This window comes from Musca vetustissima, unplaced genomic scaffold (genome assembly GCF_032173495.1).
Source record: "Musca vetustissima isolate MV318-11 ecotype Yass unplaced genomic scaffold, APGP_CSIRO_Mvet_v1 utg28967, whole genome shotgun sequence".
NCBI lineage: Eukaryota > Metazoa > Arthropoda > Insecta > Diptera > Muscidae > Musca > Musca vetustissima.
Window position 1 is genome coordinate 42,415 of NW_026881305.1, and position 27,979 is coordinate 70,393.

Consider the following 27,979-nt stretch of genomic DNA (forward strand, 5'->3'; position numbering starts at 1 on the left):
GGATTTATTTTCGTTTTTAAAAAATAATAATTTCGTTTTGTGAGTTCAGGATTTTAAATCTACGGTTTTTTTCATTTCGTTTTTCGTTGTGGTTGTAGTGGTAGTGGTTTTTGTTTTTTCGTAGGCGATTCATTTAAAACAAAATTGTTTTGCTCTGATGTTCTTGGTTGGAATTGTTTAAGCCATAGTCAAAGTACCAGCACCGAGACCGTAACCAACACCTTTGGGACCAAAGTTACGACCATAACAAGCCTTGCAGTAGATATCACCATCGGGACCATCATTCAAATTGGTGGAGTCCAAGGATTTGCGGCAATCGGCACAGTGGAAACAGCGTTTGTGCCAAATGCGGCTCTTGCTGATCATTTGTTCGGCGGCGTAGACGGCATAGCCGCAACGTGGGCAGCCGCTGGATGATTTGGGACCAGCCAAGGGCTTGCCATCGGTACTGAAAGCATAAAAAACACATTGATTAAATCTCTTCCTTTTTGATAAAAATATTGTATCACTTACTATAGATTGCGTGTTTCACCCTCACCGGTGCACACCAAAGTTGGTGTGTGACCAAAACCGAAACCTTTGGGTCCATAGGCCTTGCCATAGCAGGCCTTGCAGTAGATTTCCTTGTCGGGAGCATCACAAGCCAACATCGAATCGAGTGGACGATGACACTGGCAGCAGTTGTAGCATTTCTTGTGCCACATACGACCCTTGGACAATTGTTGTTCGGCAGCAAAGACAGCGCCACCACAGCGTGGGCAGCCCTCACCTTCGGGTGCCAAAATAGAGGTAGTGCTTGGTGGAGCAAATGGACGGCTAGCGGCAATTTGTTCCTCACTGTGAATGTGCAAAGAAAAGTAGAAAAAATAAATTAATTGATTGACAATATAAATTACGAGTTTTATTAAAACAGGTTAGATGTATGTAAACGTTCTACCCATTAGAATATATAATTTATTTGGCACTGAAAAATGCAAAGAAACAGAAAGAAAAATAGAAATAAATCTATTGATTGACAATATAAATTACGAGTTTTATTAAAACCGGTTTGGTGTATGTAAATGACCAACTCATTAAAATATATAATTTATTTGACATTTAGTAAAGGTAATTGACAATTAAAATATAATGGGTTTTTTATTAAATAATAATAATTTTGGGTCATAACAGTACGCTTACATGTAACCGGATTTCGTTAACCCAGTGGGTTTCAATTGCCATTTCCTTTGCATATATGTCAAATAAATCCTCATAAAGTAGGTTAACCCGGTAAAAAGTTCTAATGTACAAGCAGTTTAACATTTGAAGTCTACTTCGAGATCTAAATGTCTATATAAGGAGTTTTGAGATTTGAAGCGCGTTTAGATTTCGAAATCCACTTGAACTCAAATAGAAATTCCATAGTCTATACCTCAAATAAATGCTATTCATAAATCCAGTGAAATTTATTTTACTTTTACACTATGAAATTGAGGTACTGGAGATGTCAATTCACAATAGTGGATTTTGACACCAAACTTGAGAAGCAGCTGATATCCAGCTGGTCTCCCTGGCATCACTCAATCGTGTGAACCCGGCTAATGTAATTCAATATCTAAGGTTACTTGGCCACACTTCAATTTTATTAATGTCAAAAATGGAAACAAGCAGCTGATATCCAGCTGGTCTCCCTGACATCACTCAATCGTGTGAACCCAGCTAATGTAATTCAATGCCTAAGAGTCTAAACGCAACCATAGAGTCAGGAGTCAGCGGCATATTTGTTCATGGCGTGAAAACCAAACGAGCGAGTTAGCAAAATGTCAATTATTTGTTTTCATTTTCTGACAGAAAATTTTACGTTGTGCAAACCAAATTCAATTTATTATTAAATAAAAAATAATGTCAATGAACTTGTGGAAAATTATTTTTTTTCCATTTAATTTTAAAATGTTTCTTCCATTTTATTATTAATTCGTTACAAAACGTCCACAACTTTAAATATATTTTGATTTTTTTCTAAAATATGGCAACTCAATTGAGAGCAAGAGAAAATTTGAGTATGACGCTGAGCAAAAATGAATTAAATCTATTTTAGCGTCAAGCCGCTAGACGCGAACGTCAGCCCTTGGGATTTCTCGTTGTCAATAAGAAACACACGGTAAACCACCGTCGCTGACTCTAGACTCTCTGGTTGAGTTTAGACTATAATGGCACTTGGCCACATTTCAATTTTATTAATGTCAAAAATGGAAATACGTTTTTGTAATTTTAAGTAGACCATTAAATATTTTATTCATGATCTATTAATAAGCTCACAATCGAGAGACAGCTGTTTTTTCTCAAGTCTAATGTGAAAAATTTAAGCGTTGTTTACGTTTTCATAATAGAAGTCAATTCACAATAATGGATTTTGACGGCAAACTTGAGAGCAGCTGGTCTTCTTGGATGACCTTATTAATAGGCTTTGATTGATATTCTTCCTCATGGCCTATAAATTAGGTCTTCCAGGAAGACCAACTGGATATCCGCTGCTTTTCAAGTTTTCTATCAAAATCCATTATTGTGAATTGACTCTCATTATGAAAATGTCAAAAATGGAAACAAGTTTTACTAATTTTAAGTAGGCCATTAAATATTTTATTCAAGATCTATTAATAAGCTATTTTTTCTCAAGTCTAATGTCAAAAATTTCGACATTGTTTACACAATAATGGATTTTGACAGCAAACTTGAGAGCAGCTGGTCTCCTTGGATGATCTTATTAATAGGCTTTGATTTTCCTCAAGGTCATCCAAGAAGACCAACTGGATATCAGCTGCTTCTCAAGTTTTCTGTCAAGATCCATTATTGTGAATTGACACTCATTATGAAAACATAAGCAACGCCGTACGAAAAATCAGCTGACTTCAGGTTACTGGGTGACATTATTAATAGATTTTGATTCTCCTTTTTTGATTAATTAAGCCTTTGGGCCACACATCAATTATTGTCATATTACAAATTAATTTTTGCATTTAAATTATTCTCTACCAAAATTTTGATCTCTTCTTTTTAAGTTATTAAATTTTCTTAGTGTACTTACGTCAAACCATCAGTTTGCAAGAAACCAGAACCGCAAGCGAAACCATAACCATGAGGACCCCATTTCTTGCCATAGCATGTTCTGCAATATACCTCACCATCGGGACCATCACAAGCAATGATCGAATCCAAAGTCTTGGTACAATCACGGCACTTGAAACATTTTCTGTGCCATTCACGACCCTTGGACAGCACCTGTTCGGCAGCGAAGACAACACCACCACAACGTGGGCAACCCTCACCGGGGCGGGCCTTAATCTTACTTACATCAATAGCGGCGGTGCGAGGAGCCATATCACTGTGGAAAAAAAGAAAAAAAAATAATAAATAAAAGAAAAAAATGATTTGTTGGAAAACATAAATCACACATAAACAATTATAGTATGTTTACATATACCAATATTACAGAGATAATGTGGGACCGGGACCGTCTTTGTCGATAGAAGACGCTATATTTTTGTTTTCAATTTTCCTCCCTAAATATCTAAGAGGACCTGCTTTTTGAAGGCGAATATTATTGGAAACTTCTTGTGTGACAGATCTGGTACTAGAATGCAATTGTAATAAAAACCTGCCCCTGACAAACAGAAGATTAATATTTACGCCCAACAGTGGTATATATTTACCTTAGACGTCGAGGTCACAGTGGACGTCTTTGTCGATAGATGACACTATATTTTTGTTTTCAATTTCCTCACAAAATATCTAAGAGAGCCGGGTTTTTGAAGGTGAATCTGAGATGGACGGATCAGTAAAAATGTCTTCGAATGTAGAATTGTATCTTGTCATGCGAATTTCTATTAAAAAATGCGAGGTTCTAGATAAAACGGGAATTTGGACAGTTTGCCCAGATTGCCCCTGACAAACAGGCGACTGATATTGGCGCCCAACAGTGGAAGTCTTTATCTAGCAGACCTTTGTCTTTGAAAGCCAAACTGATGACGGGATATCATGTGGGACAGACATGTTGGCGCCCAACTGTTGATGCTAGGCTTTTTTAACATAGACGCCACGGATGAGGTTGGCATCCAACTGTTGACTTGATCGACAGAAGACGTTCTATTTTTATTTGTAGTTTCACCACACAAAATATTTAAGTGGACCTGGTTTTTGAAGGCGATTAATATTGGCGCCCAACAGTAGAAGTCTTTACCGGTAGATTTTTTTTCTTTTTCTAAATTTACATATGTAAGAGATCTTGGTCTTTGAAAACCAAGTGGAGGAAGTGATTTCTTATGGAACAGACAGGCAAGACTTACTGCATATATTTTTCGGTCGATGTTGTCGCCCAACAGTTCATGCTATTCATGTTTTAATCCGTGGCGTCTACGGATGAGGTTGGCGCCCAACATATCGATGACGTTATATTTTTGTTTTCCGTTTCCTCACACAAAATATTTAAGAGGGCTTGATTTTTGAAGGCGATTGATATTGGCGCCCAACAGTAGAAGTCATCACCGGTAGTTGAGGTATTCTATTTTTCTAAATTTACATATGTAAGAGATCTTGGTCCTTGAAAGCCAAATCTTGTGGAACAGGCATACGATAAGGCTTCCTACATATATATTTTTGGTTGATTTTGGCGCCCAACAGTTGATGCTATTCTTTTTCTAACGTAGACGCCTTGGATGAGGTTGGCGCCCAACAGTGAATGTCTTTGTCGTCGCTATATTTTTGTTTTGAGTTTCCTCACGCAGAACATTTAAGAGAACCTAGTTTTTGTAAGCGATTGAAATTGGCGCCCAACAGTGGAAGTCTTTACCGCCAATTTGAGCTATCATTTTCTTAATTTACATATCTACGAGATTTTGGTCTTTGAAAGCCAAACTGATGAAGGGATATATTGTGGGACAGGCATGCGGCAAGACTTCCAACGAATTTTTTTGGCTGCTGTGTGCGCCCAACATTTGATGCTATTCTTCTTCTAACGTAGAGGCCTCGGATGAGGTTGGCGCCCAATATCTTTGTCAATTTTTTGGACATCTTTGTCAATTTTCTAACAAAATATCTGAGAGAACCTGTTTTTTCGAAGGTGAATGCGATAGTCGTGGTTGTAGATAAAAGAGAATTTTGCGTGTTTACAAATAAAAAGTTGCCTTTGACAAAGAGGCGACTGATATTGGCGCCCAACAGTGGAAGTTGGAATTATTTTTTTATTTTTTAATCCAAACTTAGGAACAGATAGATAGGTTTTCTACAAATATTTTCGGCTCCTGTTGGCGCCCAACAGTTGATGTTATTATTTTTTTTTTAACGTAGACGCCAATGATTTTGTAGTTAAATTTCTTTCTACATACAATTGAAGCAAGTCAGGATGGATTTGTGTGAAAAATATAGTATAGATACTGGTCAAGACCATGCATCGCCGTGACAAATGTCAGCAAAAATACTGAAATTCATGAATCGAGGTTCGATGTCCTCTACATCTACTATATTTTTCAGATCTCAACACCAGGGAATATTCCCTGTTCTCAGATCCCAAAAGAAGTTTCGCTGAAAATAAGTTTTTTGTTAGCACCCGAGAGAGGTTGTAATCGACGAAAACTTCAAAAAACGCTAATTTATTTTGAAAATTCCGATGTGGAATGATATAGCAGGTGCTCTAAAGATGCCAGCTGAACGTGCAAATTATATTGTTCACGAATATTTTGTTATTTAAAAAATCGTTGATCATCTTTGATTCTCTATAGCTTGGGCGCCATCTAGCTTTAAAGTGAGCTTGGGCGCCATCTAGCCAAAGCTCACTTTAGAGAATCACTATTCAGTGCAGTGATCGTGCGTAAACGCCGCTTTCAAGAAAATTGCTACTAGAAAAATGCTACTGCTTAGAAAAGTGCTACTGCTTTGCCACGAATTAGGGTTCGATGGGGATTCAACCTACACCCATGGCATAATTACAGAAGGTAGTCTCATTTGAGAAATTAATAATGGCAACCCTTGTCAAATCTCAAAATAATGCTCGCAACCCTTTTCAAATCTCAAAAGATGGTAACCCTTGTCAAATCTTAAAGAATGAATAAAGAAATGGACGCCAAATTTTGATGTATGTAAACCTACTAATAGTACGTTTAGATTTAAAAATCTACTCGATCTCAAATGTCAATTCTATAGCGTATACGTCAAATACAGTCCATTGGATTTGTAAACATGATTAAGGTGACGTATACGCTACGGAATTCACATTTGAAATCAAGCGGCTTTGTATGATTTTAGAAATTTATAAAGGAAGAGCAGAGTCGAACTTGAATTTGAACGCCGTTTTCTTATATTCTTTTACAATAAAAGAAGCAAACTTAACATACAAAGCCTGAAGTCCTCTTATGTGTTTCCCCTATAAGTTTGACAGTGAGCGGGCACAGATACATAGTTGTATTTTGTTTGCCAGGCCTGACATGTTAAGTCGGCTTTGTATGAAATGTCAATTTATAAAGGTATATCAGAGTCAAACTAGCATATGAACGCCGCTCTCTTTAATTCTTTTACACTAAAAGAAGCCAACTTAAAATGTCAATCCTGAAGTCCTCTTATGTGTTTCCCCTTTAAGCTTGACATTCCTCTTTAAGTTTGACAGTAAGCGGGTACAGTTACAGAGTTGCATTTTATTTGTTGTTTTACCTTCAGAGAGGTTAAAGTCCACAGTTGCTATGCATTTTTTTGTAATTTCAATTTAATTATCTAATAATTAAAAATAAATATGTGAAAATATTCATTTCCCCAAAATTCGAATATCTACATAGAATATTCATGAAGACCTTGATTGAGATGTGCAATAAAATTCTGTTACGAAATACGGAAGAATTCCAATGCAAGATATTGAAAAAAGAAGAAGAGGAAGATAAACAAATAAACATCAATCTGTGGAAATCTTTTAATTGCAGACATGGAAATAAAACGCAGCATTTTTTTCAATTTATTTTTTTTTCGATTTTTTTCTTTGTTTTTTTTTGTGTGTGTTTACATTAGGCAAGTGTCGATGATTTGCTAGACTTTTGTGTGTGTTTTTTTTTGATCTGGGTAATTATGTATATAAATTGAATTGAAAATTTATTGAAAAATTTATTTTATTATTATATACAGATTCCATATCTGTATATATATTTATATATATAATAGAGAAAAATACCAAAAAGAAAAAATTCTATTTCGTGTGTGCTGTGTTTGATATTTTTCCAACAAATTATCTCTTTCGGCAGACACGAAGAATAGAAGATTTTAAAAATATATTTTTAGTCATTATGGTGTAGACAAAAAAAAAAATGAAATGAAAAAAATAATGATACGAAACAGCCACAACAAGTGTTAAATTTATAGGAACCCAAAAAAATGCACATCATATGAATTTCTAGTATATAGGAACATGTGTGTTCGGCTACGTCTATATATATGAATATTTGGGCTATAAATGTTTTTTTTCGATTTTTTGTATTTTTTATTTGTGTATCATTTTCATGTTTTCTTGATGAAAGTGTTAGTGGAAAGATTTAGAGCTTAAATTGTTTCACTCTCACTCTCTCTCTATACAAATACATTTACAAATTTTATAAAAAACGATAAAACAAGGAAATATAGGTGGAAATCTATTTTTATGATTTGGGGGGTTTTGGTTTTTTTAAAATATTTGTTAGAACAAACAAATTAAAAAAAACACACACACAAACTTTTGGACCATGGACTAAGACTTTGAGAACATTTTTTGTATTTCGAAATACCTTTGCCTTTCACAATCCATAATATCGGACATTAGACCTAACGATGACATGCCAATATGTCCATAACCTCTTGTACCAAAACGTTGAGCATAACAGCCTTTAAATTATTATAAAATAAAAATAAATAAATATTTTAATATTTTTTTTTTATTTTATACAAATGTTACAGAAGATATGTGTAAAATATGTATAATGTTATGATTTCTGTTACGAGTAGGCCACAAATACAAGAAATCAACAAAACAAGTACAAATCTCTAATAAAATTTCATTTCAAGTTCAAAATCCATTTCTACAACACCTCAAACTACATACAAATAACAATAACAAATCACCAAGTCTATAGCACCTTTAATCCATCCCTTTACGATAGTAAAACATTGTTTAGACCATGATGCAATAACAAGGTGATGTACCACAACAAAAAACTTTGTTTTTGTCTCGATTATCTGTCAAAATTTTCCATGTAATATTTTAAATGGTTGGCAACACTGCACAAGTAGAAATTACCCACTTTGACAGTTAATCAAGACATCAGCTGCGCTAAATAGACTACCTATCCATTGTGCCATGGTTTAGACTATATCTTAACACATGATGATATCCATTATCCTGATTTACTTCATAAATCGAACTTCATTAACCTCGATTTATTATACAAAATTAAATCCTCTCAATATTTTGAAAATCCTCTCATTATGTTGATTTGCTCGAATTTCCAATGCCAAATCGGAATACAAATACAACACTATTTTAGGCACAAACAAATACATCACTTTTCCTTAAAATGGAAATTTTTTTACGGGCAGTTAGAATTATTTCAATCCAAACTATAAAGGATAGGATAAAGCTTCCTACATATATTTGTCTGATGTTGGCGCCCAACAGTTGATGCTTTTCTTTTTTTAATGGATACGCCAATAATTTTGAAGCATGGCACAATGAATAGGTAGTCCATTTAGCACAGCTGATGACTCGATTAACTGTCAAAGTGCGTAACTTTTCTCATGGTTGGCAACATTGCACATCGAATTCAAGTAGAAACAACACACTTTGACAGTTAATTGAATAGTCAGCTGCGCTAAATGGACTGCATATTTATTGTGCCATGGTTGGAATACTTCAAAAACAAATATTTTTTCTACTTACCCATTGGCATAACAGTCAGATTGGAGAGCGCCGCCACCTTGGCCATAGCCATAACCTTTTGGACCGAATTTCTTGGCATAGCAAGCTAAACACGTACGCACACAAAAGAAAATAAGAACGAAACAAGACACATATTACAAAATTGACATTTACACACTCACATAAACAGTAATATCGAAAAGTTCGAAAGATATGTTCGAATTTTTCTCAATACATCTTAACATTTATTGGGATCAAGTGCCAAGGCCTATTAAGAACCAGCTGGATATCAGCTCTTTCTCAAGTTTGCTGTCAAAATCCTTTATTGTGAATTGACTTACATTATGAAAATGTGAACAAAGTCCAAATTATTGACATATGATTTGAGAATTAACAGCGGGAAGCTGGGTGACCTTATTAATAGATCTTGTGAAGACCCATTTATAAAGTTAAACAGGAAACAGCTATTTTTCACGGATATTGACAACAAACATGTGAATCAGCTGTTTTTCATGGGTGACTTTAAGGGGGAAACACATACGAGGATACTGGCCTGGCCTTTTGAAATGTGAATTTATAAAAGAATATCAGAGCCAAATTTGATTTTGAACGCCGTTCTCCTTCATTCTTTTACAATGAAATAAGCCTGCTTAACATATCAAGCCTGAAGTCTTCTTATGTGTTTCCCCGCTTTATTCTGATAGACATTGATTTTGATTGTACAATAATTACCTTTGCAATAGATGTTCCTATCGGGAGCTTCACAGCATAGAATGGAATCTAGACCCTTTGAACAATTACCACATTTGAAGCATTCCTTATGCCAACTCTGAAAAAAACACAAAAACACACACATACACATAACAATACAATTAACAAATAAAACAAACATAAGTTTACACAGAATAAATATAGTTAAACAAACCTACATCCTGACACGGAATTGGTCAAGCTAAATGACGTATTTTATTAAAATGTACCTGTTACCTCCCACACAATGTTGTATTCCAAGATCTATTAATAAGGTAGTTCAGGAAGACCAGCTGCATATCAGCTGCTTATCAAGTTAACTGTCAAAATCGATTATTGTGAATTAACTTTCATAATGGAAACGCAAACAAAGTGCACATTATTAACATTAGACTTGAGAAAAAACATCTGACTTTCGCTTGCTGAGTGACTTTATTAATATATCTTGGTTTGTACAGTATCAAGGCCTATTAAAAAAGTAATCCAGGGAGACCAGCTAGATATCAGCTGTCTCTCAAGTTAACTTTCAAAATCGATTATTGTGAATTGACTTCCATTATGAAAACGTAAACAAAGTCCAATATTTTTAACATTAGACTGGAGAAAAAACAGCTGACTTTCGCTTATTAATAGATCTTGGTTTGTACAGTATCAAGGAATATTAACCCTTTGAGCCCCGAATTTTTTTTCCGTAATCATAGAACAATTTTATGTTTACAGATTTAATGCAACTATCCTAGATAGGATATGGACAAATTTTGACATCGCTACATCCTTGCATTCGGGATATACAGTACATTCTTTCTGAAATATAAAAGCCCAATATCAAGAAAACCAAATGCAAAATCGACGAAAAAATCATTTTAAATTATTCTCTATATTCTGTTTTACAAGAATCAAAAATAATTCTGACGGCAGAGTTCGTATATTTCAAATACAAGCGATAAATAATTTGGACTGTATACACAAATTAGTACTGAACAATTTTTGCCCTCTTCTCCATATTAAAAAGCTCATAACTTTACCAAAAATTTGAATTTTTTAGATTTTTCTTGTGATATGTGTCCTTCATAATCAGGCCTTGACCTATGCAATCCAAAGAATATATATCTACAAGCAGTATATTAAATATTAGCTCTAAAACATTTTGTTGCCTGTGGGCAACATTGGGCCACAAAGGGTTAAAAAGGACAAGGGAGACTAGCTGGATATCAGCTGCTTCTCAAGTTTCCTGTCAAAATTTATTATGGTTAATTGAGTTCCACAATGAAAACGTAAATAATGTAGAACAATTTTGACAATCGACTTGAGTAAAAAACAGCTGGCTTTCGCTAATAGATCTTGGTTGTATTGCATATTTTATAAACCTAATTTCATACACTATGGAATTGACGTTAGAAATCGGGTGAATTTATTAGTCTAAACGTGCTCTAATTGTCGAAGAAATATTTGATTAGATTTGAATGAAATAATTAACCAACATATCTTTGGGGTTGAACCACCCTTGGGATAGATTTATATTATAGTACGTTTACATTGAACCGGACTTCGTTAACCCAGTGGATTTAAATTATCAATTCCATTGAATATATGTCAAATAAATCCTCATAAAGTAGATTAACCCGGTAGAAAGTTCTAAGTAAGTGTCATTTTAAACAAGCTTTAATAAAACACGTACTTTAAATTGTCAATTGCCTTGATTATATGACATACAAATGTCTTTCTTTTTACCTATCTCATATCTCTGTATATTAATTAGTTTTTCTTTGGCACAAAATAATAAAATTAAACAATGTTAACACTGTGCTCATCTCATGCATTGATGACAATCAACAATTTGACGAAACATTTAATTAAATGTATATTAAATTTTATCTATTTTTAAAAACACACAAACAAAATAATATGAATTGTTTTATGACACATGTTTTGTTTTTGTGGGTGTTTGCAATTTTTTTTTTTTTTTTGCAAAAAAAAAAAACGCGAAAATGTATCTGTGTATATTGTATATGGTGTACGTAAAGTACCTCTACAGTAGATTTCCTTATCTGGACCATCACAATGCATGGTAGAATCCAATGTACGATTACAGAGTAAACATTTGAAACATCTTCTGTGATAACCCTATTTTATATATAGGTATGTAAATTAACTATTTTTTTAAAAGCATACAAAATATTTGTTTCTTAAACAATGTTTACATTATGCCCAATTAACTGTGATAATTAATTTTTGACGTGTAAAAGTCAAATATATGAAACGAATTTTTGTTATTTAAGCATCATAATGTAAACAATGTTTTAGGTATACAATAGGTCTGAATGTAAATTTTTTGTAAAGAAATTATTCAGAAATTTTTCAAGAGAATTTAAAAGTAGAGTTTTGATAATTTTTTGGCGAAAAAAATGAGATAAAAATAAATATTTTCGGTTTTATTCGCTAATGAAATAAGATATGACGATATATTTTCAAATCAGCTGTTGTCTGAAATAGATTTAAATTTCCTTTTCAGACAACAGCTGATTTGTAAAAATTATGTCATCGAATAAGAGTACATTTAGATTTACCAAATTAACTCGATCTCAAATGCCAATTCCATAGCGTATACGTCAAATAAAATCTACTGGATTCGTAAACATAATTAAGGTGGCGTATACACTATGGAATTGACATTTGAAATCGAGTTGATTTAGTAGTCTAAATGCGCTGTAATAGTAGTTTGATTATTTTTTATTTTAAAATTAACTGAGTAATTTGTATTACAAAAAATATATAAATCAAACAGACTGAGTAACTGAGTAATTTGTATTAAAAAAATTATATATCAAACAGACCTATTGTATTTGTTGTTATTATTATTATTTCTTTTTTTGTTTTGAAATCATCTACTTACTCTGCCACGGGCCAACATTTGTTCAGCAGCATATACATAACCACCACAACGGGGACAACCTTCACCTTCTGGAGCTTTAGCAATTTTTTTGGGTTCCAAACGGGCGCCATTACGAACGCCATCCAATTCTCTGCAAAGAAATAATGGGAAATAACAAAAAATTAATAAAAAACAATTAAATAAATCTCGCCTTAAATCTAATTAAAGAAACAAATTCAAACTTATAAAAAACTATCTGAGTGTGAACATGGTTTGTGATTCAATATGTCATGGATAGAAGTAGGTTTATATCAAAATCTATTAATAGGTGTGTCTGGTTACTTTTCCAGTAATATTTATTCAGTAAGTTCTAGTTCAGAGAGTAAGCCGTTTTTACTCTCTTTTGCGATAATATTGAAAAAGTAAACAGACAACATTTAGTAAGATTTAGCAAATAAACAGCTGATTCAAGAAAACATTTTATTTTCGCCAAAATAAACAACAAACAAAGGACGAACACAATTATTTGTATTGCATTTAATATTAATAATAAAATGAATAATAAAAGAAAAATAGTTTTGGCATGTTCCCAGGGAACATTTAAGCTTCCTGCATCAATACATTGTCCTCTATCTGGAACTTGCCTAAAAATATATGAGTTTCTATTTTAATGAATCTTTGCATTACTTACGAATTTTCTTCCATTTTCTGTAATTTTTATACAACTTAACTTCAAATTGAACTTTGCAAATTAACAAAACTGTTTTGCATAATTTTTGTGTTTGGTCATAAAACAGCTGATCAAAAAATGGCTGAGTTGTAAAATCTTACTGAATAAAATTCTTTCTGTAAACTCCAGCAAGTTTGTTGTTGTTCAACTGTCAAACTTGCTCTCTCACTTGACTCTCTTTTACTGGATTTTTGTGTAAACAGACAACATTTAGTAACATTTGGTAACAATTGTTACCAAATATCGAGTAAACAGACAGAGCCAATAAAATCACCCAGCAAGCGAAAGTCAGCAGATTTTCCTTAAGTCTAATGTCAAAAGTTTGGACTTTGTTTACGTATTCAATAATGACCAAATCAATAGGCCTTGGTTTAGATTTACGAAATTAAGATCCATTAATAAGATCACCCAGCAAGTGAAAGTCAGCTGTTTTTTCTCAGGTCAAATATCAAAAATTTTAACTTTGTTTACGTTTTCATAATGGATGTCAGTTCACAATAATGAAGTTTGAGAGGCAGCTGGTCTCCCTGGTTAATTAATAGGCCTTTGTTTAGCTTTACGGAATCAAGATTCAACAAGCGAAAGCCAGCAGATTTTTCTTAAGTCTAATGTAAAAAAATGGACTTGATTTAGGTATGTTTTCATAATGGAAATTAATTTACAATAATGTATTTTGACAGTAAGCTTAAGAAGCAGCTGATATTCAGCTGGTCTCCATATATTATTTGGTTATTGGATTTGGATTGGATTTCACTATTTTGTTCGATAACATAAAGGAAAATTTTTGATCATAGTAAATTCAATTCTAATGTAAAAAATGGACTTTTTTTATGTTTTCATAATGAAAATCAATTCACAATAATGGAGTTTGAGAGGCGGCTTTTATCCAGCTGGTCTCTCTGGATGATCTTATTAATAGACCAAGGCAGAAACCATAATGGAATAATAAGGTGTTGTATCAAAACAAAAACCTTTGTTTTTGTCTCGATTATCTGTCAATTTTTTTCATATAATATTTCAAATGGTTGGCAACACTGCACATCGAATTCAAATAGAAATTATCCACTTTGACAGTTAATCAAGGCATCAGCTGCGCTAAATGGACTACCTATTCATTGTGCCATGGCAGAAACTATGCATTTTGACAGGTAATTGGATAGTCAGCTGCGCTAAATGGAATACCTATGTATTGTTTCGTTGTCAGCTGATTAACAAAGCAACTGTCAAAATACATTATGACAAAATGCATTATAACAATTAAAATTCCACAAAATATAAATAAATAATTTATTTGATATATTCAATTTAGGAAACTGGTTACTCATCTTACGCAAAAACGTCATTTTGGTTTGACATATTTGATCCAGGGAATTGACATTGTAAATTACGTTTTTTATTTCAAGAAAAAGTTATGATGTAAATTTGAACTTAATAATTTTTTTAAATTAAGAAATTGTTTTATTTAATTTTCTATATATTTCTATATATACGTTTACACACATCTATTTTTGGTCTACTTTACTCATATTCATAATTCTGTCTACACATTATCAGCATTTTGACAAGACAACTTTATATGCAGCACGACTGTGGAATGCTTTCAAAAACAATATTTTACGAAAATAAAAATCGAAAAGAAATTTTAATGACTAAATATGACATGACAACAGAAATTAATTTCAAATGCATAAATATGTGAACAGCCGAAGAAGAAGAAGATTTGCAAAAAAATAAAAAGAATTGGCAACAAATTAATTTTCGAACAGCTGCATTGTTATTACGCAAAGCATATCATCTTAAATGGCAATGGCCACCCACGTTGTATTTTTATATATGTGTGTGTTTATATGCATTTCCTCACTAAAAAAGGGAAAATTAATAGAAAAAATGCTCTGCAAATATTTTCTTCATTATTTCATTTATTTTGCAGTGAAAAGCAATATTATTTAAAACACATGTTAATTGAGTTCAATGACAGTCAAAGGTTGACAGCTGCAATGTCAATTATTATGACAAAAATCAAATATATATATATATATACATATATTTTTAATAAAAATTAAAAATAATGTTATCATAATTATGGATGGTATCCACTTGGAAATTTTCTATATATTACAAACAATTTATTGGAATGGCATTCTAAATGATGTTTTATTAAAATAGGCTTCGTGTAAATCTTACTTAAATCTTGTACTAAATCTCTCTCATAAAAAATCGTATTTAAATCTCATATTGCCACCCAAAACCGTTGGTTATTTTATCAATGTATTTAATTTATAATTTTAAATGTTCCAATGAAATTATATTATTAAAAATCTACTAGAAAAAAGATTTATATTATTGAAATTAAATAATAAGTAAACAAATAGTTGTCAATGTTTGTTTAAATTACATCATTAGGAAATTTCTTATATATTGAACTGCTAGAATTTTTGGCAAACCAATTGGGGTCAAGGCTTTTTACACTTGCCTTAGAAAATAAAAAAACAATAGAAATTAAAATTTATGTAGGTATATATATATATATATAAACGAATCACGACTTAACCTATTCGTTAGACCATGAAATCTGAAATTAGGTCAAGGTCTTCTAGGAAAACACACAAACACTTATATACTAAATATTATATATAACAATTTCAGAATATTATTTTCTTTAACCTGTTTTTTCTATATATTCTATTCTATACATCCTCCTTTATTGTTTTATGATCAATCATAATTTATATGTGATTTAAATTGTCACTTCCTTTGTTAATATATGTCAAATAACTGTGTCAAATAAAATAACGATTTCCATAAAACACTTTTGATGTAAATATAGCCAACACACACATTTGACATTTTTACGATTTGGAAGATATAATCCTCGTATGGGTCTCAAACGTGCTTTTGAATTTACGTAGTGTAAACGCTATGGAATTAAAATCAAAATGATTTGACAGCTCACTAATTTTACTATACCAATTTAACAAGTATAGACACAGAGATATGCTACGTTTAGACTACTAAATCCACTCGATCTCAAACGCCAATTCCATTGCGTATACGTCATTATATTTGACGTATACGCTATGGAATTGACATTTGAGATCGAGTGGATTTCCTAAATCTAAACTATACCTATAGTATCACTCGTGTATAAATTTCTGACAGAATATTTAATATATTTTTTTTTCCAAAAAAAAATACTCAGTATCATTTCCTAAGCAAGTTTTCTCTGTCACAAGAGAACAGCTGATCTTACAAACAAACATGTTTGAGGCAAATTGTAAACATTCATAAAAATTACACAGTCTCATTTGCTGAGCAAGTTTTCTCTCTCACAAGAGAACAGCTGATCTTTTGAACAACATGTTTAATGCAAAAATGTAAACATTCAAAACATCTTCCTCGAATTATTTTTTTATGTAGCTTGGAAAAAATCACTACCGTGGTCCCAATGAAGCTATTTTAAAATCAGCTGATTAATATAACATATTTTATTATTATTAACAAAGGAACAAATATAGGTACCCCATTTAGCCCAGCTGACTAACGGATTAACTGTCAGAGTGCATTGTTTCTACTTGAATTTGACATGCAATATGATAAATATTACTAGATACAATTTGAAAGAAGTTCGACATATGTTTTTATTTTGATACACCACCTTTTTTATTGTATAATTATTATTAGTTATTGAATAACAATTTATACCGAACATGTTTTACGTTAATCGCCATTTATGCCATAATAAATAGGTACTCCATTTAGCCCAGCTGAATATCCGATTAAATGTCAAAGAGCATAGTTTGTACATGAATTCTACATGAGAATTATCACTAGATAAAATTTGACGGAAGGTCATCCAGTTGGCGAAAGTCAGCTGTTTTTCACAAATCTAATGCCAATAATTTGGAAATAACGGAAATCAATTCACAATAATGGATTTTGACAGCAAACTTGATATCCAACTGGTCTCTCTAGATATACAGCTGGTCTCCCTAGATGATCTTATTAATAGGCCTTGGTTCAGATTTACGAAATCGAGATCCAATAATAAGGTCACCCAACAGGCGAACGTCAGCTGATTTTTTCTCAAGTCTAATGTCAACAATTTGGTCAATTCACAATAATTGATTTTGACAGTAAAATTGAAAGGCAGCTCATATCCAGCTGGTCTTCATAAAGGGCCTTATTAATAGGCCTTGTTCTCAATAAATATATGTTAAAATCAGCTGATTAATACTGAGTATTGTTATTGATTGATTAAGGTATATTTACACCGAATGATTTACGGAAATTATTTGATATATGTATATACAAACGAAATGACAACTCAAAAGACGCCATGCCTGAAATCCTAGTAGGTAGCCAAAATAAAAAATATTAATCTTTGTAAAAGCATTGGAAATGCGCTCTTTTAGGGAGGAGCCACATACGAGGATTTCAGGCGCATTTTTCCATTGATTTTACCCAGATTAAAATTATTTTTATTTTGGCTACCTTTGTTACCATTTTCCAAAGAGTAGTATTTTTCTTACGAAAACTGTGTTGTATTTCATTAGTGCTGTTATTTTCCGATTTTTTAATTATTTATTTCCAATATAAAATTCCCATTAATAACATTTACGGAATATCTTTAAAATGTGATTTAATAAATCAAGTAATTTAGGTTGTCAGTTAGTTCCCTTTATAGTATGTCAAACAATTGAAGTATTTTCTACAATCGCCCAATTTAAATATTAAACGGCATATACTTTAAACTTTTTACCGGGTTAACCCACTATATGAGTATTTTTTTTTAACATATATTCAATGGAATTGACAATTTAAAACCACTGGGTTTACGATATCTAGTATAATGTAAATATGCTACTAATTTACCTATATTCAAACTTCGAAAACCACTTGTTTTAAAATGTGAACTCCATAACATACATTTTATTTATAAATCCAATGCGTTTTTTTGACACAAGGCCTATAAATAAGGTCGTCCAGGGAGACCAGCTGGTTATCAGCTGTCTCTCAAATTTGCTGTCAAAATCCATTATTGTGAATTGACTTTCATTATGAAAACGTAAACAAAGGGTAAATTTTTGACATTAGACTTGAGAAAAAACATCTGATTTTCGCTAGCTTGGTGCCTCTATTAATATACCTTGATTTGACGTTTGCACTGTAGAACTGACATTTTAAATAAAGTGAATTTTGTAGATCATTTTCAGTTTGTAGGTCTTTAGTATAAGTCAGTGTGTAAGTGAATTCTGTATTTATTTATTTTTGTTAACCACAATTCTATTTTCAATTTACAAATTACACAAATCGATTAAAATTATCGATTACAAAATGTAAACCATAATCAAGGTTATGTTATGTGAGAATGTTTGTGTGTACGAGTGTGTTCATGTTCACATTGTGCGAACTTGTGCTTTGTTTGTCCGTGAAATGGAAACTTATTGATGGGTGTTGAGTTTCCAGTAATTTGTTTTTTTGTTTTCTGTTTTATTTTTTTTTCAATACCTAAACCACAAAAGTTTTGCGAACGCATGTTTGTTTAATGTGATTACTCGATAACCATCTTACATTTTCTCCTCACCCCCCTTTTACGACTTTAGTATTTTACAGTTTGCAAAAACAAAACTCTACAAACACAAATGCAATTGGTGATTGTGATGATGACGCTGATGATGATTTACAAGTGTTTGTTATTTTTGTTTTAATTTTATTTTTTGCCTATTTGGCTAGTAGAAATAAAAACCACTACCAAAAATAGCAATAATGTAAACAATATGGTCATGTTTTAATTTTTTGTTTTTTCGTTTTTGGATTTCGAGTAGAATATGTGTGTTAATAGAGAGTGGGAGAGAGAGGAAGAAAGTGAGTGTTGTGTTTGATCGACTCAATTATTTCCTGTTCTATTGTAACATAGTATAACCATATAAAGCAACCAGGTCACACTGTGTACATTTTGACAGTTACAATATTGACTAATTTAGAGTGTAGTTCTGAAGTTATTTCCTGTATAACCATTTTAACACCAGAATCGTGTGCAATGTTTTCAATTCAATAAATATAATATGACTATTGCTGGGTGTCTTGGAAAATTGACAAATAAAATTTTCTCTGAGAGCAAAAATTAATATAAATGTTAAGGAAAGGAAAATAGGGGGAAAATGTCAAAATAATTTTTTTTTTAATTTTTCGTTCACTGTCATTTTATTTTCCCCTATAGCCACGCCAAAGCAGCTGTTGCTGCAATGAGTTGTAAAAAATCTATCTTGGGAATTGTTGAACAGTTAAATGGGTAAGTGGAAATTATAATTTACTTAAGATTCACATGTGAAATTTGTCGGTAAATTAGCGCCCAAATTAATTAGCCGCGAAGGCTTGCCGACACAAACATAATCAACTTCTATCGCACAAATTAAGATTTTTTCCGAAGTCACCAAATGTACCGTCCCGACAAATGTAGTTTGGGCGCCATTTTTTAATAATCCTATAGAATCTGCACTAACACTTAGGCAGCTCATGTATGAGCATTTCCATAACCTTAGCCCGTCAAAGTATTACCTTTTTCTTTAAATTTCATAATTTTGAAAGAATATCGATTAGGGCGCCATATTTTTATGCTCCAATTTAATCTGCACTGTTGTGAAGTAGGTTCATCTTACTTGGTGTCAGACAGAAAGTCATAAAAAACTCTACATACACCGGTAGAATCTCCAAACACTCATGACCCATTTGGATCAGATTTAATAGTTTTCAATGGACCTTGCTTTTGGGCGCAATCTACTTATCTAGTTAAATTGACAATTTGGTGGAGGAGGTCGAGCTTAATAGGCGTCAAAAAACCTTCAATAATTTCGAAATACATCGATAGAATCTGCACTCTCATTAAATAAAATCTCCACTTACACTTAGCCCACCCAAGTATCAACCTTTACATTACGTTTCGTTTAATCTTAGTGGAATCTCCAATCGCCATTAGCCCGCCAAAATTTGACCTTTTGCATTAAATTTCATTATTTTGAAAGGATCTCGCTTTGGGCGCCATATTGTAATAATTCTCACTAAGTAAAATCTCCAATCACATTTAACCCGGCTAAGTTTAACCTTTCGCAACAAATTTCATAATTTAAAAATGTCCTCTCATTGAGCGCCATATTGATATGATCCACCAAAATCGACACTTTTGGGGAGAACGTCCAACTTATTCGGTGTCAGGGCCGTTCGCAAGAGAACTTGGTAGAGATAATATCTAAAAATGATCCACCCTAATCCGCAAAAGTATAATCTTATGAATAGAATTTTATATTATAGAAAGGAAACCACATTGGGCGCCATATTGTTATGATCCACACTTAGTGAAATCTCAACTCATATTAAGCCCACCCAAGTAAGACGCCTTGAATAGAATTTCATAATATTGAATGAATCACACATTGGGCGCCACTAATAGTTAGCTAGCTCATGTGGAGGACTTCGCATTGAGCGCCATATTCATATAATCCCCCCCAAATTTACACTTTTGTGGAGGACGTCATGTTTACTCGGTGTCACGGACGTTCGCAAGAGAAATGTGTTTATAATATCTAAACAAACTCAAAGCCGTTAACATTTTTTAAAAACATATAAATTCATAATTTAGAAAGAACGTCGCTTTGGGCGCCATATTGATATGATTCACACTAAGTGGAATTTCTTCTCACACATAGCCCACCCAAATATAATCACCTCCATAAAATTGAAAACTTATGAAATGACCCCGCTTTGGGCGCCATATGCTACACTGTTCAAAATTTCTTCGGACCATTATATAGGTACCATTTCTTGATATAAATCTAAAAAACCTTCCAGTTGTATTAAATCGAATCGTATGCTGTCTCTTCCTGTACCCATCAATTTGATATTTCGTCTTTCAACGTCGGAACTACAGAAGTCTATTAAAACAAATGTCGTCTAGTATATATATATATATTCAAATAGAAGGTCATCTTGATTTAAAATACGCTCGCAGATTCTGGTATCAAGTTATGGTGTACAAATATTTCTTCCCATTCCTCGGAAAGGGCGTTACGTTACACGTTTTCTTCATGTCCCGTTAAGGGGTAAAAAAGGTTTAAATATATTTACTTTCTGTTGTAACGCACTTTTAAGGTCAAACATAATGTATCCGCTGCGTCACGCGTCACTTTATGTGTTATCAATAGTTCAACAGCCAGGAAAGCATCGATGCTGGAACTTCATGTGCTTAGTAATATAAAGTTAAATATATTTCAAAGCATTGACGCGGATTCCAGACTTGCCTCCTTAATTTGCATTGTATTAAATTTTCAATTTTTTAAGGAATATTAGAGTCAGATATAAGTTCGGCGTCATTCTCCTTTATCCTAAACAATATCAACTGAACATGTCATGCCTTTCATATTTCTCCCTTTTTAAGGTAGAGATTCATAAGAAGATTTCAGACCTGAAATCCTCCTATGTGTCCTCCACCTTAATGTTATTGATAGATTACATTTGTTTTAAAACCACCCGTCATTTAGATTGTCATTGCCCTTCATCATATGTCAAATGCGTAATACCAAGATCTATTAATAAGGACACCCGGCTAGCGAAAGTCAGCTGTTTTTTTTTTCTCAAATCTAATTGGACTTTGTTTACGTTTTTATAATGGAAGTTAATTCACAATAATGGATTTTGTTAGCAAACTTGAGAAGCTGCTGATTACCAGCTGTTCTTCCTGAATGTCCTTATTTATAGGCTCACTTTCCCATTGTATATCTATTACACATTCCATGTAAATGTGATATAATATAGTCGACGCAATATAGGGCGTTTAAGCAAAAATAAAAAAATGTGTTACTGGGTGACTCACATATGCATAGAATGATTTATTGACACTGACTGACTGAAGCGGCCAGGTCACACTTTCAATTTGAAGATGTGTGTGTGTGAGATAAAATATCCCGTTGTTGTTGTTTTTTTTTTGTCAATTATGGTTATGATTGAGAGTATGTTCAGTGATTGAGGTATGTTCAGTGTGTGTTTTAATGCTATGTCCATTATGTTAATATAAATAAAAAAGGATTTATTGTAAATTAGTGTAATTTTTTATGCAGAACTAAAAGTAGAAAATGTATTAAGTGTTGATTATGTATGCATGAATGTAATGATATGTGTTTTGGTTTTATTTACGTTTTTTTTACAATTGGCCAAGCCATGCGATTCATTTAATGTTTAGTTGGTTTTAGTAGAATTTATTTTTTTTTTAGTTTTGTTGTTGTTGTTGATTTTTTTCTGTAATTTTCTCACCGTTTATCTTTGTTTTACATTTTGATGGTTTTTCAAATGGTTCAGTTTTTTTTATAAAGGAATAAAAAGTTGCTTGTTTTTTGTGTGTGTGTTTTTTTCTTTTCATGTTGTTGTTTGAAATAGAATTTCTATTATATTTATTTGACAAAAAATTTTCTTTTCATTTTATAACAAAAATATATATATGTATGTATGTAAAAAGTTCAGTATTTATATATAAAAAACATAATAATTAGAATTGGTTTTTTATGTAGACGCAACATATTACAATTACAATAATTAGGAATTAAGAACAAAAATACATTGTACAATTGTTGTTGATGTTTTTTTAATGTTTACAAACAAAAAAATTTATAATTAGAATACCACATTGTTGGATGGACTTGACTGGTGGTGGTTGGTTGGTTGTTTTTTTGGTTGATTGGTTGGTTGGTTATGTCAACTACTGATCTGATCTGATTGATAGATGTTGGTAATAAATTTCATTTTGTTTTCTGTTTTGTTTCTTGTTGTTGTTTTTTTATTTTTTTTTTGTTGGGGAACAATACACGTTGGTATATATATATATAGTAGGTGGTAGGTGCTAGGTGCTTTAGTAGTAGTACAGTAGAGCAGAGTAGTATATATAGGTGGTAGTTAACAACAAATTGGACTTAAACGGAAACATAACATTGAAACTCAAACAGATCGAATCCTGAATTCCATTTATTGGGGTAGGTGCGTCTAGAATTCGTTCGCCAGTAAGTAATTTAGTTGCTGTGATAATACGAAATAACGAAATTAACAACTTAGTATGTGTTTTGGTTTTCTTTTTTTTTTGGATTGTTTTGTTTTTTTTTTAACTTGTAATGTGGATAGATATAAGAGATAACAAAAAAAAAAAAATAATAATAATAACAAAAACAAAACAAAAAAAAAAAAAAAATAATAATAATAATAAAAATAACAACAAAAGAGGACAATACAATTCAAAGAAAAAAAGGATACACTATTTTAGCAAACAATATACATACATAATACATACATATATAATATGGAAACAAATATTTTTTTTTTCAATGAAAAAAAAATCGTAAATATTTTTTTTCATTTAAAAAAATAAATATATATTTTTTTTAATAAAAAAATATTTTTTTTTCAATAAAAAAAATTCCTAAATATTTTTTTTTCAATAAAAAAAAATCCGTAAAAATTTTTTTCAATATTTTTTTTCAAATTTTTTTTCTTAAGATAAATATATATATTTTTGTTGTTTATATAAAATGAAAAAAGTGTGTATATGTTTTCTTTTTCGTTTTCAGTATTTCAGTATTTTTTCAATTTTTTTTTTTTTTTTTGAAGAAGAGAATTTGAGAGAAAATAAAACCAACCAACAAAACAAAAATAAAAGATATCAGAAAATGTAATTAAAAATAAACGGTGACACAATTATATACATACATAACAACTTGCCGCTGTTTTGAAAATGTGTGTGTGTGTGTGAGTGAGTATGTGTGTATTTCGGGTGTTATAGTTGTGTGTTAATTTAAATATATATTTAAAAAACAATTTTTTTTGAACTGTACAATTTGTTTTTTTTTTTTTTGGTCATTAATATGTATATTTGAGTGTGGTATGTATGTGAGTGTGTGTGCGTTAAATTACACTAGTATATGTATGTTAAAGTGAAATGTCTAATTTTTTTATAATTTTTTTTTCAAAGTGGGTGGATGGTTAATTTTTTTTTTTGAGAATAATTATTTTTTTTTTCTTGGAATATTGTATTATAGGTGGAGCTCTCACACACACACTCTCTCTATCACACTAATATATACATATACATGATATATATATATATACATAGTATTGATTGATTTGATATTAAAGTTTTTTTTTTTTTTTTGGTGTCTATAATTTGGATTTTACTCTAGTGTTGATATTCTTCTCTTTCTCTCGTGTTCTCTCTCTCTCTCTTATTTTTATAATTGCTCTTGGCAATCTCCAAAACTCATTAATATCATTACATACATACACTTTTCAAGGAATAAAGGAAGGAATTGTTATTAAAATCCTTTTTTTTTTAATAAAATAAAAGGGAAAGTTAAGGTATTTTTTTTCATTTCAAAATTATGTGTTTTTTCTATATAGATTGTTGTGTTGTATGTTTTGAAATTTTCTTCTCTAAGAATCTTAATTTTTTTTTATTATTTCTTTTTTTTTTTTTTGTTATTATGTATGTATCTATACATGTATATATATAAATATGTGTGCATAAAGTATGTATGTATATGTAGGCTAGTAAGTGTACAACATTTTTTTCTGGTCTTTAATAAAAGTTGTTTTAAATAAAAAATAAATAAAAACAGAAAGATTTTTGGTTTTTTGACTGAATAAAATGTCTAAGTTTTTTTTTTCTTGGATTTTGAGGAGTTTTGGCTTGAAACTACTCAAATACTACTAAAAAAACAAAATAATAATAACAATAACAATCGTTTACTTACTCTCTGTTCAAATGGGCACCAGTGTCCATGGAAAGGCAGCCAGCACCACCACCGAAACCGTAACCCTTAGGTCCGTATTTGCGGGCATGGCAGTTCTTGCAGTACAATTCCTTTTCGTGTTCTGTGCAGTTTGTGGAGTCAAGGGCTTTGTTGCACATGCCTGTAAAAGGGGTGAAATGTGTATTTAGTATTAAATAATTCCAAAAAAAGAAGCATTTAAATTAAGTGGACTTCATTCAGGCTTGGCATGTTAAATTGGCTTATTTTATTGTGAAAGCATAAAGGAGAACGGCGTCCAAAATCGAGTTTGACTCTGATATTCCTTTATAAATTGACATTCATACAAAGCCAACATAACGGGCCAAGCCTTAATATTTCCTTTCCATGAAAAGCCATGTTCAGTTAGCACTGGGTTTTGTTGCATATAAGTGGCCTGGCCACATGTCTAGTAGGTATACTTTGAAGGGAAAAGGTGGGTTGAATTGAGTTTTTTTTTGTAACTTTTTGTAACTGAAATTCTTTATTAGTGGCCTGGCCACATGTCAGTTTTCCTTAATTTTTAGGAAATATGGGTTTCAAGTTGATTTTTTTGTGATTCTTAAATCTTTTTTCGTAACTTTTAAAGCTTTTATGGTCTGTTTAGATTGGGAGGTGTAATTATGCTTAATAGTGGCCTGGCCACATGACAATTTTTTCTTTATTTCTAGGAAATATGGGCTTCAAGTTGAATTTTTGCAAATTTTTTGTAACTTTTAATCCATTTAAAGTCTGTTTAGACTGGAATAGGATGAAATTTATATCAGTGGCCTGGCCACATGACAATTTTTGTTAATTTCTAGGTGATATGGGTTTCAAGTTGATTTTATGTGATTCTTAAACCTTTTTTCGTAACTTTTAAAGCTTTTATGGTCTGTTTAGATTGGGAGGTGTGATTTTGTTTATTAGTGGCCTGGCCACATGACAATTTTTTCTTAATTTCTAGAAAATATTGGCTTCAAGTTGATTTTTTGCAAATTTTTAAAACTTTTTCGCAACTTTTAATCCGTTTAAGGTCTGTTTAGACTGGAATTAGATGAATTTGTTTATTAGTGGCCTGGCCACATGACAATTTTTTTTCTCTTAATTTCTAGGGAATATGAGTTTCAAGTTGAATTTATTCACTTTTTAAATCTGATAAGGTCTATTTAGACTGGAACAGGGGTTCTGTTCAAAATTAGTGGCCTAGCCACATGATTTCCATGCGATAAGGGTTTCAAGTTGATTTTTTCCATTTTTTTAATATTTTTTGTATAACTTTTAAACCTTTTAACCTCTGCTTATATTAGCACTGGTGATTTGTCTTGGAGATATGGGTTTCAAGTTGAATTTTTGCAATTTTTTAAACTGGCGCTGGGTTGTGTACTTAGTTAGAGGCCTGGCCACATGACAAGTTGGCATTACTTTGTAGAAAGTATGGCTTTCAAGTTGAGTTTTTCGAATATTTAAATCTTTTAAGGGCTTTGAAAATTACTTTTGGCTTTAAAATAATTTTAATTTTTTTAAATTGATGTTATGTTTACACATCAACGTATCTAAAAGTACAATGAAGAAAAATCGTGTCCAGTCAGAATATCATAATTCTTTTTTTTTTCAAATATATGTTTGCTTAACCCAAATTTAGCTAGAATAGACATATACCCAGTTATATTTGTGATCTAATTAAAGGTCCAATAAAATTTCCTTTGAAAATAGGCATAAATCCTTATAATTTAGCATGTTGCCATGCGACTAGAGGAACAGAACATAAAGAGTTCCCTTTTCCCACTTCCATAAAAATAATAACATAAAAACATAAAATCCCAAGAGCTACATGGAAATCAGTTCTTGTTACAGCTGGAATAATTTGACATGTCGCCATGTAAATGTAAAAAAATATTTTTACTTTTTTCATAAACTTCCACAAAAATTCAATAAAATGATAAAAAAAATAGTTTTAACAGCCCTCAAACTGTCTCATAAATTATGGGGTTTACATTTGTACTACATAAAAAATTGACAGTCTAAATAATGTGCTTTATTAGAACAGCTTCGATCAAATTATAATTTAAGAATAGTTTTAACAGCCTTCACACTGTCTCATAAATTATGTGGTTTACATTTGTACTACATAAAAAATTTACAGTGTAAATAATTTGTTTTATTAGAACAGCTTCGATCAAAATAGAATAATATGTTGATTTGGTTACCAATATGAAGAGCTATCAGAGTAAAATGCCCTGTTTTTCTTTTACATCAAGAAGAGCTAATTTAAAAGACAACTTCTTATGTGCACCATTTTTTTCAACCACATTTTTTCTATCAAACATTAAAAGAAGTGTTCGAAACTGAACTTAACAAATGACCAGGCCATTCGATTTATAATTTTTATATTTACACCAAGACGATGTAAATTAAAAAAGGCTACTTCTTACGTATTTCACTCATATCAACCACATTTTCTATCAAACATTAAAAAAAGTTCTTGAAACTGAACTTAGTATATGACCAGGCCATTAGATTTAAAAATTTCACACTAAAATTCACATAACTTCATTCATTTCACATAAAAAATTGAAAATAAGGCAAAAAATTGACATGTGGCTGGGCCATTTAATATCACTAACACCCTGAATGTCACAAAGACCAACTGAACACAGCTTATGGCAGAAACTTAAGCACGCCTTAAACGTTGTGTGGTGATACTTACCGCACTTGAAGCAGGTCTTGTGGAATTTGTAACCTCCAGCAACGCGTTCTTCAGCAGCGTAGACAGATTTGCCGCACTTGGGGCACTTGGGAGTTTCAACAGGAACGAAAGGCATGTTTGTTGTTTTTTATTTAAATCTAATTGGAAATTGGAATATTTCAAATTATTTTTCTGGCAGTAAATTAATTAAAATTAAGTTAAAACAGCTTTAGCTTGGCAG

At 31.6% G+C, this 27,979-nt stretch overlaps 1 protein-coding gene across 2 annotated transcripts; it reads right to left on the reverse strand.

The window, feature by feature from the left end:
* Nucleotides 1-167: 167 nt before the first annotated feature.
* LOC133327295 (muscle LIM protein Mlp84B) lies at nt 168-27,920 on the reverse strand. Of its 2 annotated transcripts, none has more exons than XM_061535852.1 (8): nt 27,760-27,920; nt 25,035-25,194; nt 12,543-12,672; nt 9,632-9,728; nt 8,921-9,005; nt 3,065-3,361; nt 514-837; nt 168-448 (listed from the first exon to the last, which is right to left on the reverse strand). In XM_061535852.1, exons 1-8 carry the CDS (start codon nt 27,872-27,874, stop codon nt 178-180), a joined length of 1,479 nt encoding a protein of 492 aa, XP_061391836.1. In that variant the 5' UTR covers nt 27,875-27,920; the 3' UTR covers nt 168-177. The 2 variants fall into 2 exon arrangements, with proteins under 2 accessions (XP_061391836.1, XP_061391835.1); XM_061535851.1 differs by lacking the exons at nt 8,921-9,005; nt 9,632-9,728 and adding exons at nt 7,773-7,869; nt 11,677-11,773.
* Between the last annotated feature and the right edge of the window lie 59 nt (nt 27,921-27,979).